Raw genomic sequence first — 17,857 nt, forward strand, 5'->3', positions numbered from 1 at the left:
TTATTTCCCTGTTATCTTTCCAGTATTTCTTAGATTCTTCTGCCTGCTTGTTCATAGTTGTTTTAAAAGTTAGGAACTTAGTTAATTCCCGCTTGATTTTACTCCTTGTTGCTAACTAGTACTGAATTGAAGCTTTCCCAGTGCGTAAGAATCATAGTGCTTGCACCAAGGCAGTTTAGGTTTCAAAATTATGGCCATATGTGCGTCAGGGACAAGTGATTTTTACTATGCATGTCTACTTTTAAATCTGTCAGGGAGATACTAAAAACTTGTCTACAAATCTTTAACTTCTTATGCTAGCTGGAAATTTTTGAAAGCATCTTCCTGTTAATGCTGGTGTCGTTAGCTAGTGACAGTAATAACACTTTTTTTAAACTGCTTTCTTATTAGAAGTATATGCCTTAACAATCTCAAAAAAAAAAAAAAAAAAAAAAAAAAAAAAAAAAAAGGGAACAAAAAGTTTCTAATGAATTGGTAGTCAATAATTCTTTTCATTGTTCATTTCATCAGAGTTCATTTTCCCTAAACTTGGTGGCTGTGTAACTGCTCTCTTTTAAAACTGACAACATAAATAATACTGGAGAGGAAGAAACATATGTAATGTAACATTTTGCATTTTAATAGCAGATAAACCTTGTATGTCTACTTACATTTATGATCAAGTGAAGGAGTAGCATATACTTTATTCAAAATATGTACTATGCAGGTTAACTATAGACAGGTGAGATAATATAAATTGAGTGGTGGTTAGACTGCCTTTAATAATTTCCTGATTTATTGCAAATATTATCAAAGCTTTGTGATAAACAGCATGTGATTGTTTTGCTACAATATAATCTTTAATATGCCTCAGAATGAGCCAGTCAGTGCAGTAGCATTTTAATTTTTTTAAAGCTTTTGAAATCTTATCTCATTTCATTTCTGATTGTGAATTGGTGTTCATGATTTCTGTTTTTAAACTCTCTTGCCTCCTTTTGCACAGACAATGGGATGAGCAGTTGGACCCTCGACTAAATGCTAAGCAGAAAGAGGCTGTTCTGGCTATCACTACTCCACTTTCAATACAACTGCCTCCTGTTCTTATCATCGGTCCCTATGGGACAGGAAAAACATTCACTCTGGCTCAGGCAGTCAAGCACATACTCCAACAACAGGATACTAGGTGAGATGGGGCACTAAATATAGAACAATACTTAATTAGCAATGAAAATGCCATTTTTTACTTAAATTCAAGTGGAAGATAGAAGTATAGAATTTCCATCCAGCTTAAACAAAATCAAAAAACAAAACCCAAACCATCCGTCATTGTTTTGAATGATAAAGTAGTTTTATAGTCTTAGCCTGTATTTTCCATTTAGAACAGAGCTAATTAAAATTGATAATATGTGGAATCTGTGATTTGCTCAACATAAAAAGTTATGCGATATGCTAGATAATAAGAGCTATTTCGTACTTAAAATCAAATCTAGATTAATTATCACAAAATAATTATTGAAAAACTGTGTTAGAACTTTAAATCTTTTCATAACTGAAGGATTTGAGCTAAAGGGCTGAATCATGCATAGGTCAGTGACTGGTTTCATTAAGAGAAGTGTGCAGGAAGATGGCCACTGTTTCCTTTTTTTTGTATTCTACTGCTTTGAATTGTTTTCTGTTTCTTCATTGCTTTTTTATTTGCACCATTTATTCCAGCAGGATTCTCATTTGCACCCATTCTAATAGTGCTGCTGATCTCTACATAAAGGATTATTTACATCCATATGTAGAAGCAGGCAATCCCCAGGCAAGACCTCTCAGGTATTTTTTTAAGGCTTATTATGTATCTATAAAATACTATTCTTAAGAAAAGGTGTCTATAAAAAAGGTTAAAGAACTTTTAAAACATAAAAGCGTATTGGCATTTACCAGCAGTGCTTTTAAAAACATAGACTAAAAGGAACGTGAAATGTATTGTCGACATAATTTTGGGTCATTTGTTAAATAAAGATAAAGACATCCTTTTTTAAGCTTTTATTATTTCTATTGATAAATGTGTCTTTCCTAATGAGCAAACTTTTGATATGCTCCTCTAAAAGCTACTATGATAAAATGAAATGGATTTTCATTGTATTTTAATTCCTGTAAATATTGAGTCACATTTACAGTGATAATTTGGAAACTGGGGCTACTCACCTGGCTTTTTGAAGAAAAAATCTGATGTCATAGAAGCTTCATATTTAGAGAATCATGTGCAATTAGTTTGGCCTCTTCTGAGAAGTCAATATAAAGTAACTGTATATATGATTAAATGTACTTAACATGGGTATTTTGGGGGAATTAGTTAAGGAAAAAAGGTAGAGAAGAGGTGGAAACTTTAAGAGAAAGCGGGATCAACATGCATAGAAAACAGTAAGGAAGAATCTATTTTTGGGCAGAAACCCAGTTCCCTGGTAATGTTTTACTCTGTGATCACAATGTGTAATATGTACTGCTCACAACGTATAATATATACTACTAGCTTAGTGTATTTTTATCAAATTATGAGCAGGTTTTCTGAATGCCAAGGTGTGATTTTACTACACTGCTAAGAAGGTGACTAAGTATGTTTATATGCTAACTATTAAAAACCATCCTGGATGTAATTTTTTATGCAATAGCATTAAAAGCAATTGAGTTATAGAAGAGAGCTAGGTTTACAGCAGGTGAATACTCTCTCAGGTCTGCTGGATTTGGTTGCCGTATGACATTTTGCAGAAGCTGAGGGTCTGGCCAAGGAAGAGAAGGCAGCTGATTTCTGAAAAGTTACTTTTCATCTGGTTCTGTTTTAACACAGGTTTTCTTAAGGCGATTTGTAAAGCACTTTGTGATGAAATGCATAATGGTCTCTTAATTTTGTACTGAGGAAGAAGAATATATGTAATTGACACCTTCAGGAATATTGAAATGTGCTTTAATAGAGCAAGGAGTTTTTTTGTTTGTTTGTTTGTTTTTTGTTTTTTTTATGAAAGCCTTAAACCACAGTTTTCTGTGGTTGCCAGGCTTTTGTTAACTTTTTTTATGCACTACATTCATCTTATAGTTCAGTCTCAGAAATACTTACGAATTGGTAAAACAAGCAAAAGTGTTTCAATGTATAATTCAAATGTCACTGAATGTTTATATTAAAACATAGTTGTTAGTGTTTGTTACAAATGCTTCAGAAAGTTCTGTTGTAGATTGTATGAAGTATCATGATACTCTATGAAGATTTCCACTTTGGAGATACAGCTGGTRTTGTATATAGGCTTATACATCCACATGTGTATAGATTTCCGAATTTCTTTTAAAATACTGCATGCAGTTGAGAAGTGTGTGTTGTTCAAAAGCTATCTGAATGTTGGCCTAAGCTAATAGGAGTTAAAGGGTCCGTTAATACAAAGTGAAAGCTAGAACTATGTGAGATTCCTAGTATAAAATCAATGTAGGGATCTGTTGCCTTTCTTAGGGAACTGTTACCAAGAGATGTTTTCAAATTAAAATCATTACTGTAAGTTTAAACAGGGTGCCAGAGTCTTTTGCAATTTGTTTTAGGGAAGTATCGAGTGGAGCAGAATCAGCAAAGGGTCAAAGAAGCGTGTATTTCTAAATGGCTGAACAGCATGTTTTACGCTTTTTTTGTTTGCTGTACAAATGATGAATTTGCTAAAAATATTTCTATAGGTTAGTCAGGAGCACCATAGTATTTGCATTATTTTTTTAGAAAGAAAAGCTTAATTATTTAATATTGATAAAGTATTGAGAACTGTGTGAATATTTCTGTAAATTTCTCTAGGTAAGATGCACACTAAATTATCCCGTCAGTGATACGATATAAAAGTTTGAAGCTTAGAGTTTCGGGGTTTTCTCTAAATATCATGTTATAAATTCAAATGATTTTTTTTCAACAAAATAATTATCTGTGCCCTTTGGAAAATGCAGAGGCAAAATGAAGACTGAGAACTTCTGTTGAGTCTAAGCTCTGCACCTAAATAAAATACCAACAAAGCCTGAAGGCCAAATTCTCATAGTCCTGATGCTCATGAATAAATTTTTACCCGGGAAAAAATCCCACTGGGTTTTATTAGACAATTCTCGAGTGTTAGAAACACACTCCAAAATCTAACTCTCACTTGACAGGGAAACATTTTTTGTTATAGCTAAGTAGATTAATGCAGAAGTGCTTCTAACCCCCTCGCCTCACCCCCCCATATTTAAGAGGAAAGAGCCTTTGATTAAGTGCTTACGTTTGGAGCTTAGAAGTGCAGAGAAGCAGGCACCTTAAGCGGGTGAGTCAGAGCAGTAAAAGGGGTGGTAACTGGTTCCCAGTTTGCGTCCCCTTGCACTCTGGGATGTGCTCGTCTCTCTCCATTGACTGCTAGGGTGTTCAGGAGGTAGGCTCCAAAGGTAGGCACTACAGGTAGATATCTGAGGTTATGAAGGTCCCCTAAAAACTCTTATCAAGACCTAGGAAGCAAAACCAGCAGTTTCTCTGTATGACTGAGCATGCAATAACTGAGGTATCTACTTATTACTATTTTTATCTATATATTTCAAATTAAGTTGTATTTGTATGCTATTTTTAAGAGGAAAAGGAAGGCAATTGATACAGCTGTTGCTTTTTTAAAAATGTATTTATTTTTTATTTTTTCCTGGACATTTTTTTTTTTTTTTTGCTGAATATGAGCTTAGCAATGTCAGGGGAAAAAAAAGATTGGTTCTATTTAAGATCTCTCAAATGAAACTTCCCTGGTTCACTAGTTCTTATCTAAATTTCTTAATCATACTATCACTGTGTAAATACTGCCTATATCCTGAAGTCAGGTAGCTTTAATACGTGGTTGCTAGCTTTAGGCAATACCCAGACTATCAAAATGAATCGATCAGAGCAAATCAGAGTTCAAATTAAAACAAATATCAACAGTGTGACAGAACATGCCATTTGCATAATTGGATGTATGTGATGCGGAGAACATTAGTAAGCTAAACAAAAGTCAKACTGAGTGACACGTAGCACTCATTAGCATTTTATTCGTTAAAGACTTTTTGACTATGTGTTAATTAGGTGTTAAACATTCATTTTACAAAAGTTTAGGCTGCTATGCAATTGCGTGTTTTCTTATGAGGAATTCTTGTATTGCTGTGATACTAATTTTAAGCATTTAAGTTCTGTTTTGTTATTGGGAGCAACAGGAAAGGATTCCTGCATTTCTTTAATCCTTTTGTCCTAAACATCAAAACATAAGTAAATGCAGAAGACAGGACTAATGATACCCTTAACTTGCTCATTCTGAACATACAGGAAGCAGTTTTATCTTTAAACATGTCTGTGTAACTTTACTGTATTTAACTGCTCTATAAATCAAGGAACAAAGCCCTCACACAGAAATTAGAATGGGATGGCGTGATGTTTTAATTTAAATTGACGATTTAAATTGCCAGAGGCTGGAATCATCCCTGATGTACACAGTGGTCATAACTGGTATCATGTCCCTGCACTGYTGAAGTTTTTGCTATGAGGTACAAAATGTGCTCCTCACTCAAGAAATGTTAATCTACCTTCAGCTACTTCTGTGTAGTTCTTAACTAAAACCATTCTTTGAAAGTGCTTGTGTATTCTGRATGCAGAATTGTGCTGCTTTTGTATGAGCTCTTTGATATAAAACACACACGCATATATATATAAAACTAACGATCCAGAATATTCCGTAAGTGCCAGAAAGGCCGTTGCAAAAATCTCAGCATTCCCTGATTTGTTAAAAGTTATATAACTGGCCTTTTATACAGAGCTGTCTTTCTGTTTTAAATCAATATGGAGAATGTAGTAGAGAGCTACTGAAACATGTATGTGGTTTTTGTTTTGTTATCCCAGGATTATTTTACTCTCCCCACCACGAGAACTCAAGAAAGTCTATGGAGAGATAAAGATGTGGGCTCAAATCCCTGTAACTAGTATCAACCTTTGATATTCTTAAGAAAGTAAATATTTATCACTTTTCATCTGATTTTAAATTGAGCAGGTGCTTGTTACACTCTTGTTACAGAGATGACTTACAGTGGCTTGACAGTCTCTTAACAACCATGGCTCCCTTTTTTGAAATTGCCTAAAGATCGCATATTGAAGATGGTATTCCCTTATCATATCAAATGTTAATATATGTCTTCAGCCACTTTTTTTCTTAAAACCCTAGCTTCTATCTTATCCCATCCTCAAAGGAGGACTAGTAAAAAGCTTAGATTTCAGATTGTAAGACAGATTCTTCACGTGTATTCTGCATCCCGTGGATCGCGCTTCTACATGAGAGTGAGCCGCTCTTTTGGAGAGGGATCAAAAGAAGTAAGAGAGGAGAAATCAAGTGCTTCTAAGCTTCCATGTTATTTTTGCTTGGGGGATTTCAGGTGAGAAATAACTGCACAAATCTGAGGCATTGGGACTGGAATTCCTCCACGGAGTTCTCTGGAGCGCAGCCTGCGGGAGAATCCTGGCCTTTTTGTCAAGAACTAGAGCGAGTTTTTTTTTTTACAGTTCAGGGTAGAAAAAGATGTCTTGGCGAATGTAAATTTATTCCCCGTTGACTCCTTGTCATGAGAAGCAGGAGTTACCTCTCTATGATATGAGTGGAAATCAAGCGCCGTTTAGCCTCCTTCAGAGGCCCTGTCTCTAGACTCTCCTTTCACTGGCTTTTGGAGGTGTTTCCTGAGTCACTCAGGAGCAGTCCCAGCCCGAAACATGACCAAGGAAATGATTTTGACTCTTGGTGTTGGATATYAGGCTAACTTTATCATGACATTTTCCAGCTAGTTGCATCTGTCAGGTGTCTTATGCTGGTGGTGGATAATAGCTCTGGGGTAGTTTTTTGATCTCGCATCAAAATAAAAGAAATTAATGGGTAAGCAGTGATACAATTTGAAATGCTGTCAGCCGATCTGTGAGTCACACACAGTTGAATCTGTTTAATAAAAGATAGCGCATGGTATAATAATGTCTAATAACGGTAATATTTTGCATTTCAATAGCACCTTTCATCCAAGAATCTCAAAGTGCTTTACAAACATAAAATCACAATAAACTCATTAATCCTCACAGTATTCCTGTGAGGTGGTAGGTAAGTATTATCCTCAGTTAAGATTGAGAAATTGAATTATAGAAAAGCTAACTAAATGGCTGGGATAAATAGAACAGGGGTTATTTTACTCCTACGCCCCTATTCTAGCTCTTAGGCTATATACCTAAGAGTATAAGAGTATGTTGTTRCCTTGATGCAATAACAATTTATCAAATAAATTTTCAGTTTGACTGGTAAGAAATATGTTTATAACATTAGAAGGGTCTTGATCATAGAATGGCTCAGGGGCACATCAATTCCTTCTGCACTGACCCATTCTCAGTTGGAATTATGTTTGGTTACTGARTGTCCATTTGGGTTCTTACTGTTGTTGAATTAAAAAGCCATTCTGAATACTGCAGTGCATTTGCACATCTTTTAATTTAATTTTACGCTTATTGTCCAAAAGGAATGTTGTTAACTGTATTTCATAAACCGCATTTGTTGTAAGCCTAAAGATTGTTTTTCTCGCATTATATGGAATTGAGCTGTAGTTTTCAAGTATGGGTGGACATAAGATAGGATAGCTGCATTCCAGCCAGTGCAATCATGTTTTCTCTTGGATACTTACTTACTTTTTTCCAAATRCTTCTTAATGAAACGATATTTTCCTGTACACRAAGGAGAAATAATTTGAATTGAATATATAATGAATAAAGAAAATAAACAGAATTAGAACTCATACTCAAAACTGAAACTAGTTGAAACTATTTCATCTTAATTTTATTTGGAAATAAGTTACATTAAAATCACTAATTCAGGGTATGAATATTTRCACAGTAGTTTCTTATAGTTTAAAAGTTCCACTTTAAATTCACAATTCTTACTTGATTCAAATTTTATTTTTGAGAAACACCATATAGAGAAGTCCTTTGACATCTTTATCCAGACGCTCAACTGGTGCATTTTGCTATATTTCTGTATATCTCTCTGGAGTTATTTGTACTCTGTTTTCTTGGCCATGGCCTTTTGTCTTCTCTGTTCCTTCTCCCTTTAAATAGACGGCCGTAGCATTACATCACTTTTAAAGAAAAAATCAGCATTGATCTCATAATGTGATGATTAAAATTTTCCTTAGTGTCTGGGAAGATGTTTGACATACAACCTTTTGTTGACAGTATTCTGACTTCTGATATTTTAGACTTTGAAAATTATCCTTTCTGGCACTGTCTTCTCATTGTTTTGTACAATATATTTTAATTGTGGTCCTTCRTGGTAACCAGATGAATATACATTTTGTCTGATTCTTGGAACTTACAAGACACATAGTAATTATAAAAGGAAGTACAAGATTTCATTAATGTCTTTGCAACGTTGGTGGTTCCAAGACATTTATGTTTCAGTTGAGGAAATACTTCTTCTAGTTTATCAGTACATGGAATTTTAAATGAAATATGTATTGATATGAGAGTCACAAACTCAAATATAAGAAGATTTTTTTTTTTCAGATTTTCATCTATCATCTAATCCATGGTAGCTTTCCATATACRTAGTATTGCACTGCAGCAAATGGAAGATAATCTGAGACATTTTAGCATGTTTTAGCATGTAATTCATGAATTTACAATGTTCTACTTCCTAAAGACTAATTTTTATTTACCAGAATACAGAATCTTATCATTTGCAATATTAGACTGTTGTAGAAACTKCCTGGAAAATAAGCCTCCTTTTTCTTTTCTAGGGTATATTTCAGAAATCGCTGGGTAAAGACTGTCCACCCAGTTGTGCATCAGTACTGTTTGATTTCAAGCACACATTCCACCTTTCAGATGCCACAGAAGGAAGACATTCTTAAGCAACGAGTAGTAGTTGTTACTTTGAATACATCACAGTATCTATGTCAACTGGATCTTGAACCAGGTAAGGTGATTTCTAAACAAGGACCAGCCCTATAGTCCTTTTAGAATTATGTGTGTCTTACCAGTGTCAGTGACAGTATTCTTTCTGTTTCTTCCTTGCCCCTTGAATTGTTCAAAAATGAAGAAAGAAATGAAAGACTTTCTTAAAATGGTCTTCCGCTTTCTTGTAAGAAAGCTTTTGTTTACTACAAAGTGTAAAATTGCTGGCATTTGGATTAACCTTTCCTTATTCTATTCTATTCTTATTTAAAAAATGAAAGTAATTGAATAAAGAATAAGTACTATCTGTGGTCTGGTGTTTTCTGAGATCCAAGAGGGAAAATTTTATTTGAGATTCTGACTTTGAATATTATGCTCATTAAGGTCATTACTCAGTGGAGCGTGTAAGTATAAACGCACAGAGCTTTCTTCTTGTATTGTAACTTGTTTAGCTTTGCAAACAACTCCCACACATACAAACTCATGCTATGTTAACGTGATATTTCTAGGCTGTTTTCTGAATTGAAATGTCTTAGACTGATTACTTGGGGCAGAGGCTGCTTGGGGTTTATTCATTTCTTGATCCCCAAATGAAAATCATCTGCTTTTTGGAAAATGTAATTTCTTTACAGAAATTGTTAAAGTTACTGTATTATAGCTGCAGTTAGACATTCATTGCAATAGATAAAACAAACATGGAATCCATAGTAAATATTTTCAAGTTTTTAGATAGAAGTTAGTACTTTGTTTAGGAATGGGCTGTGTATAGTCTTGTCATAGTACTATGTGTGTAAGTATACAGAAAGTGTGTTTTCCAAAGAAAATTGCTGTATTTTTAGTATATAATCTTACTTGGGAAGTGCACTAAGTACTCTGATAGTTTACTTTAAAACTTAAAATCTACCAATATGTAAAAACATTTCTTTCCTATAACTTTCCAGAAATTACACTTCTTAAAATATTAATTAGATACCTGAAATAGTCTCTTTGAAGTATGGCCCAGGATATTTCATGTACATGTTATGCGGTGCATAGAATTTTTCCCACAAAAGACGGACCTTTCAATCCAACATTATCATAAGATTGAATTCGAATCTTCCTTCAATTCTGGTCCTTCCCCCCAGTCAAATTATGTAAGGCTCATAACTAGCAAAGTGCTCAGGTGTGTGTACAACTTTAATGGGAATTTTAACATACAAAATAGTTAATATGACTCAGCTACATGAGGGAGTCCTTTTTTTGGTCATTGTGCAAACCTGTTCAAGAATCATGCTGATGGAACAAACAAAACAATATTTCAGAAACCTACTGCAGGGGTCTCCCAAGAGACTTCTTTCTTCTCATATAAATAGAGATCTAGGYGAAACACTTGTGCTGATTCAGATATATCAGTGGGTTGCTGCTAATATCATTGGCATTCAGTTGACTGCTGTTGGCCATCTGATGGACTTGAAATTTTTTGTCTTGTGTGGTTTCTAGTAGTTGCTAGAAATTAATTTTGGTTAGCTGTACTGAATTTTTGTCTGGTTTCGGTTGCTCAGAATATAAAACTCTTTAAGACAAATTATTGTATTGTTATCACTGTTTATTTTATCTCAGTTTCACTTAGTTGCTGGTATCTCTGTTTTACAGGGTTTTTTACACACATTCTGCTAGATGAAGCTGCACAGGCTATGGAGTGTGAAACTATTATGCCTCTAGCATTAGCTAATAAAAATACAAGAATTGTCTTGGCTGGAGACCATATGCAGGTAAGAGCTGTAGAATTTTTTTAAATAGTCTGTTACACTCTCATCAAGGAAGGTATATGTATATATATATTAGGGTATTTATCTCATCCAAATGTCCACATTATATGAATACCTGATAGTCTTAGACTCGCAGTGTTTCTGCTAAGTAACAGCATGGTGTTATCCTCATCTCACAGTACAGGAATATATAAAGAAAGTGAATTGCCTAAGGCTGTGTAGGAAATCTGTGAGAGAATAAAGACTTAGGCTCAGTTAGGCACTGCACTATATGCAAGTAAAACTTCATTTTAAAGAGGATGGTGGATAAGTTTTACCAGTCATGCAATAGATGGGGAAACTAAGGAAAATTCAATGATGCAGGTGGTTGCTCATATAGTCAAGGTAAAAGTTCTTGCTGCTTTTTCTGGCRAGTAGTCCATGCTGATTTCTAGAAGAACTGCAGAATACAGACAATACATATTATGGTTTAGAGAAGTGTTTTGTATTAAAGGCCTCATCATCTGGTAGGGAATTGAACAAGCAATAAACGGGAATCTGAAACTGAGCAATGTCTTTTTACCACTTTGCTGTGCTTAGGAATTGTTTGGTAGTTGCTGGATTCTGATTCAACACTGATTCTGCATGTGGTTTTGCTGCCTAACAGGCATGAGAAAGCATGCCTGGAAAATTCAGTCTTACTTGCTTTGTTGGTTTAGGCCAAATTTATTTGTTTTTGTAGGTTTGCCTTCAATTTTCTTGGCATATTGCAATGGCAGTGGAGTAGATGTTTGCATCGCCAAAGTAATTAACTTAGCATAGGGTTGGCACCCACCACTCTCATCCACGTGAAACATACGGTTCTTCAGATCTTGCCATGAAATTTTCCTTTTCCTTTTCCTTTTTTATTCTTCTGTTGACATTACATTGAGTCTGTACATCTCACTGCTACGATTTAGTACTAGCAGATCATTTGCAGTCATGATATAGTAATCCCAAGGTCTTCCATAGTGCTTTTTATACATAGATCTCAAAAATGCTTTATAAAAGAGGTTGGAACTCTTACCACTTCAAGCCGGATCTCCTGAACCCCGCTGAATGAGTAGAGCCTTGACTCTGGCCTATATATCTCAAGAGATCATCTGTGAAGAGCTGTTTTTATAGTTTAGGTTCTCACAAAGTTCTCACAGATGCACACATGGAATGTGCAATATTTAAATTACCAAAACTAATATGTATCTGGAGCTAAAGAAAAATTAAGTGAAACACAAAATAAACTCAGAATTCTGACTAGTAATATGTTCAAAATAAAATAGATTGGCTTAATTTCCACTTTAAAAATCTTTTCATTATATTTTAAAATTGTTCTTTCTTATTATCCTTATCATCCTTGCATTTTTCCTGCTGTAAYAGATGGTGTTTTTGTTGTTAAACAAGCCCAATAGTAGTTTAGTGTATTAGTAGCTAGGACAGCTAGGTTTTTAGTTTTTCTAGTAACTTGCTATTTGTTTTTCTCACTGTGTTACAAATTTCTCTCTTTTCTGGTCTGTAGTAATTTAACTAAGTAAAACATAAAGTGATTCTCTGTGTAGTTGTGTAATGGCATTCAAAACAGATTTTTTTGGTCAGATAGCTCTCTGCTTTACTGAAATTATTCATCTGTGCAAGCCATGAAGGAAAAATTTAGACATAGTTATTCAGTGTTTTGTTGTTCATTTAAAAGCATGCTGTTTTATATCGCTTTTACAGTAAGAATGTGCATTTCTATGGAATAATTGTAAAATAGATAATCATAGATATAAGTCCTCCAGTTATGGACAAACACTAAAAGTGAGATTTCTTGGTTTATAGAATATGTTTGTTTTGATGCAAAATATTTCTCTTGGGTGCATGAAATKTTAAGTCCACATATTTAGTTACATTTTCTTTGTATATGTGTGTCTATTACAGCTCAGTCCTTTTGTCTACAGTGAATTTGCCAGGGAAAGAAACCTTCATGTTTCATTGCTTGATCGGCTCTATGAGCACTACCCTGCTGAATTTCCGTGCAGGATCTTGCTGTGTGAGAACTATCGCTCCCATGAAGCTATCATCAAGTAGGTGTGAACTTTTTCACTGTATCATGCTTTTGTTTAACTGGCTTGAGCAAACTAGAGTGGACAACTCCGTTGTTTCTGTGCCAAGCACAGGTGAATGAAGAGAGAAGCATTAAATGTTTCTGCAGTGACATTTTGGTTGTTTCAAAGTTAACTAGCAGGGTACTTCTGTGTTACTAAGTTGGAATTCAGTCTCCTAGAACRGAGATTCAGGATACAGTTAGGCAATTGTATTACAGATCTCTCATTCAGGGAGGGATGCTTTGGCTGCAAGACTTGCACGTTAAGCCGAAGAAGAGCTGGTCTTTCCTTTTGGACTGCTATGCAGTATATTATGTTGGTTCTGTGTTTCTCTGAGGTGCTTCAAAAATTTAGAATAATTACTGGAGTGTATTTCCTTGGTAGAATAATTAAGCTAAGTGCAATATAAGGAACATAAGGATAAATAACTACGAACAGAAAAAAAGTAGGTCAAATTTTGGGCATGTTTCTTTCATACTCTTTTTTTATTACTTCTTTCAAGACACATTAATCAGTTATTTCACATTTTTATGCTACCATAAACTAATGGCTGCTAGTGTAATGAACTCATCCATGAGCTGTGCTGGAAAGAATAAATGCAGTCATGGGGAAAAATGCTAAAGTTTAAGCCTTTGCTCAAATATTTACTGAGGAATATTTTGTTGATATCCAGTCATACTAATTAGGTTATCACTGTATTCAAAGAAAAAGCAGAAGTATTTAAGTGTACTGGGGAATCAAAAAGGAAAATGTAATGTATTTTGTTACACAGCATAAGATCTCTCTTCATCCTGTGGACTTTGTAATTATAGACTGAGTGTTGCTGAATTTCTTATGCATTTCTAGAAATTATAAATTATAAAAGAGAGAGAATCTGAAAGGGAAGGGATCGTTTCATCTTTTGGTTAGATGATCATTTCCATGAAATTTGCCTCAGAAAGATCATGAAAATTCATTTCTGCAGTTGAAGTATCAGACAGTGAGTTCCTAAAAAGATCTACTATGTTGTACACTGAGGTAAGGATTGCAAAAGTACCATTKGGCAGAGTTGGCATTTTAGTCAAAATCCCGTGTGCCTAATTCAACAGAAAAATGTTACTGGGTGAACTGACACCTGCTAAATGCTTTCATGGTGGTCCATTTAAGAGATATCTGAAGTCTCTTCTCTTTTAAATGTGAAATTTCCCCTGACACATGGGACCATGATGCTTATGACAGAAATAAGTGGAAGAAGATGATTCATGGTGGTCACATTAATCATGTCTACCTAACTGAAGTAGAGACTAAATGAAAGTAAGGAAAGAAGAAGCCATTAGTTCAGTCTGACTTTGGAACTGCAATTAGTAAAACAGCCCTTGTAGAAAYGGTGTTTTACTGTTCAATGAGAACTCATTGCTGAGAATTAACTTACAGAATAAACTGGTAGTTTTGCTCGTTGGCAGCAGTGGACTGCAGCTAATGTCAGAGATGAGTTGCAGACTCTTTTCATTCAGGATTCTTCAATGTAAGACAGCTCTGGTCAGCAGTGAGCTGCAGTTTTTTGCCGGTAATTTGATACCAGATTAGTTTCTTGGCTTTTCTATGACCAATATTTTACATCTTGAACAAAGATTACGGCTAAAATAGTTGAAAACCTGGAAGAACTTGGTGGACCTGATGGTGGGACAGTCCTTCTAGGTTTGGTGTTTTTGTGGCAGGCTATATTCACGTTACCACCTCCATAGAGCTACATCAGAAGAATATTGAGGTTGAGCACTCAGACTATATTCAGTAATGAAGAATAGTAAGTTAGTTTAGTTTTATTGTGTTCCCGATATTAGGCAGTAGTTAATGTACTAGTGATAGCAGTATGCAGTCTCTCTTGGTTTTTTTTTGTTCCGGTTTACATGTTCAGTCCAGCTTGTTGGCCTTCTTCCTACTCTTCACCATGAAACTAATTCTTGCCATGTTTCCTTTTAAATCAGCCAGCCTCTGTCATGCCCAGGTGCCAGCAGAGGAAATGTATCCTTGTTGTGTTTCTGATAAGTAACAATATAGCTTGCCACAGAGGAAAAGCTTGGGTGGACACTGAAGCATGTGCTCAGTAACATGAAATCTTCAGTAAAAAAATCTTTAGCAAATTTATCCTCCAAGTTCAGCAAATGTCAAGGCTCATAGTCCAGCTGACCTGGGGTGAGGTGGGGGTAAGTGCCTGACACCAAATTTTCCTTTTGCCTGACCTCAAGCCAGCAGAACTTCCAGGTGAAACCTTAGTGAGAGTGCTGTCAGTAACTTTATAGAGCTTTAGATCAGCTGAAAGCATTGCCTTTGTAGGAGAACTGTTGGGCAAACACATAGTTAGTCCTTTCTACCCGGTCTCTATCTGTCATAAGKAAACAGCCATTTAGAGAAATCATTTTGAAGTGCTGAATAGTGATCAGTGGTTCTGTTTCCTTGTGAAGCATTTTGTGGTTGCGTATTTTATCAGTGAGATCCTTTGTAGACTCCATGCTGTATTTTGTTTTGCCTTGTTGCAGTTACACTTCTGAGCTTTTCTATGAAGGCAAATTGATGGCAAGTGGAAAGCAGCCAGCCCACAAAGATTTCTACCCTTTGACTTTCTTCACAGCACGTGGAGAAGATGTGCAGGAAAAAAATAGTACAGCATTTTACAATAATGCAGAGGTAACTCTTCTTTGGCTTTATCCTTGAATATTTTCTTAAAAATTTATTACACGTTGGGATTTTGTATGTCACAAATATATACTTGTTAATAACTGAACAGCCCTGGAAATCTATTGGTTTATGCTTAGTGTTGGTAGAAGGCATAAATTGTCCTCTGATAGGCGATAGTAACATGGAACATGGAGTAAACATGGAGTAGCGCACATTGTGATCATAATAAACATTTTCATTACTTTATCACCTTTTTCTCCTTGCAATTTGCAAGCTGCTTACCAGTTCTCTCAGATTCATTCTCAGGATGTCTCTCCTGCTAATTTTTGTGACAGTCTGGTGGATGTATCTTAGCAACTGAAAATAACTGTAGGTTAAAGTAAAACTTAGATTTTTTTTGATTGTTGTAGAAATGTTCCCACTCAGAGGGGAGCTTTCTGAAATTACATTTCATATTTACTTGAATATGTTTGGGATCAGTGTCTAACAAATCATGCACAAATGTGAATTTTGTCAATGAATTAGGTCAGTTCTCAAAATATTTGTTTCATATACATTTACGGATATTCTTCAAAAGGGACTTTTATTCTCATTCTTTCATTTTAGTTAAAACAAACAAACAAACAAACAAAAAACCCCAAACACCCTCTCCTCCCCCAAACTTGGCAATAGTTTTCATAGTGGAAGTTACTTTTCTCTAGTTACTGCAATTTGTGGGCATTTGAGCCAGCTCCATTTTCATGCCAAGATGATGTCTGAACTAATGCCTTCACATTTATAGAAAAGGAAAAAAAAATCACTAATTTGTTTAAACATGGAAAAATAAATTAAGTTTTCTTAAACTTACGAGGAATTTTAACTGAAGTTAGTTTGCAGTTCAACAGCAGTGTTCATTACAAAGTATTACAGAACTCTGGGYGTCTACCCCTTGTTGACCATGAGGCATTTTGTCTGATGGACAATTTTTAACCTTTTTACAGTTGTTACACTGCACTTGTTATGCATTCTTTATTTTATTAACATATCTACTTAAATAAGAAGCTCTTGCTAGTTTAGCTATATTTGAACCACCAAAGACTTCTGGATGCATCACTGAAAAAACACGGAGGCACCTGACTGTTTTCATTAATGTACTTGTATCGCTTTTCCATTAAAAAAAAAAAAAAAAAAAGAGAGAGAGAGAGACTTGTGGAAGAGCTTAAAATATCTTCAGTGGTCCAGTAACTGTCAGAAAATTGTGAGTCATTAATAGATAGCTACAGGCAGAAATGAAGGACAACAGCTGCTTAAACACCAATATGAAAGACTGAAGTTCAGATGATGAGGGAGATTTTTGCTGTCTGACCCTTAATGAACATTTTCATTAAGGCATGTTATGGTTCAATGGTTCCTGTATTAAGCATTAATCAGGAAAATACCTTTCCCTTTTTGGTCTTAATTCTCTGCTTTCTCTACGTAGTGTTTATTTTAACCATATAAGCAGAAGCTATGCACTTTCAGAAAAACTTTCCAAAATATCTGCAAAAGATATTTTGTGCTACACTTTTTACAGATCCTGAAATTTATTCTAATATACTTTGTCAATAGAACTGGCTTTTGAATAAGGGAGTCTATGAYTGTGAAGTTATATTCAGGATTTTCTCAAACATTGCTACGTATTTTCATTGCATTCTGAGAATCCAAAATATTTAAAATATTTGTGATTTTTTTTTTCTTTGGAATTAACAGATCTTCTTTTCCTTTATTTATTTCTCTAGAAATTAAAAAAGCTATTGCAAAACCCTGAGGTTTTTCAATAGTCTGTCCCAGTTAATATTCAATTTTTAAATGAGGATGTGTATCTCATAACCAGATCTTCAGATAGTAAGARGTCAGCATGAAACAACAGATTTTCAGCAATTTTGCTTGTTTATCCAGCTGGTAATCTGGTCTCTTGTGATAAATTTCTCATGAAAGGTGGTTCTGATGTATTCTATAATCTCACTTAAGAACTATTTTCCTTTGTACTACRATGTATACCTATTGCAATTTATATCACTTTCAGCATTCCTGAAATAGTTCTCYACTGGCAGTTATAGTCCCAGCCTACAGATTTGAAGAAGAGATAATATAAAAGCTAAAAACACTATTTTTTTTTTCCTTTTAACACACCCTCTTGCCCCGCCAAAGACAACTGGACAAATAGGGAAGAGAAGAATGTTGAGAATACTTGTGGCTCTTGTAGAGATGGAAGTCTGCTTTGCTTCCATTAAGAGAGCGAGCTGATACTTGTGATGCTGAAGATTAGATTGATCAGTTATCATGCCTTAAATAGCTAAATAAATACTTATTGAATAACAATCTAAATATTTTTTAAAATAAAAATACCTCCATAAAGTTGTTTAGAAATACCTTTTACAGTGCAGTGTCTCCATGCAGTA

General features: G+C 34.8%; 1 protein-coding gene across 2 annotated transcripts in view; it reads left to right on the forward strand.

Moving 5' to 3' along the window:
* Positions 1–17,857, forward strand: part of HELZ (helicase with zinc finger) — a 72,699-nt gene that overhangs the window by 29,411 nt on the left and 25,431 nt on the right. The window contains exons 13-18 of one of the 2 annotated variants that reach the window (XM_085304711.1): positions 983–1,162; positions 1,693–1,797; positions 8,782–8,960; positions 10,571–10,689; positions 12,616–12,761; positions 15,299–15,446. In XM_085304711.1, coding sequence (XP_085160837.1) covers positions 983–1,162; positions 1,693–1,797; positions 8,782–8,960; positions 10,571–10,689; positions 12,616–12,761; positions 15,299–15,446 — 877 coding nt within the window. The remainder of the gene's footprint in view (positions 1–982; positions 1,163–1,692; positions 1,798–8,781; positions 8,961–10,570; positions 10,690–12,615; positions 12,762–15,298; positions 15,447–17,857) is intronic. The other variant, XM_085304712.1, reaches the window with a different exon arrangement.

Source organism: Rhea americana, unplaced genomic scaffold (genome assembly GCF_003343005.1).
Source record: "Rhea americana isolate MKP2758 unplaced genomic scaffold, rheAme1 scaffold_21, whole genome shotgun sequence".
NCBI classification, from domain to species: domain Eukaryota; kingdom Metazoa; phylum Chordata; class Aves; order Rheiformes; family Rheidae; genus Rhea; species Rhea americana.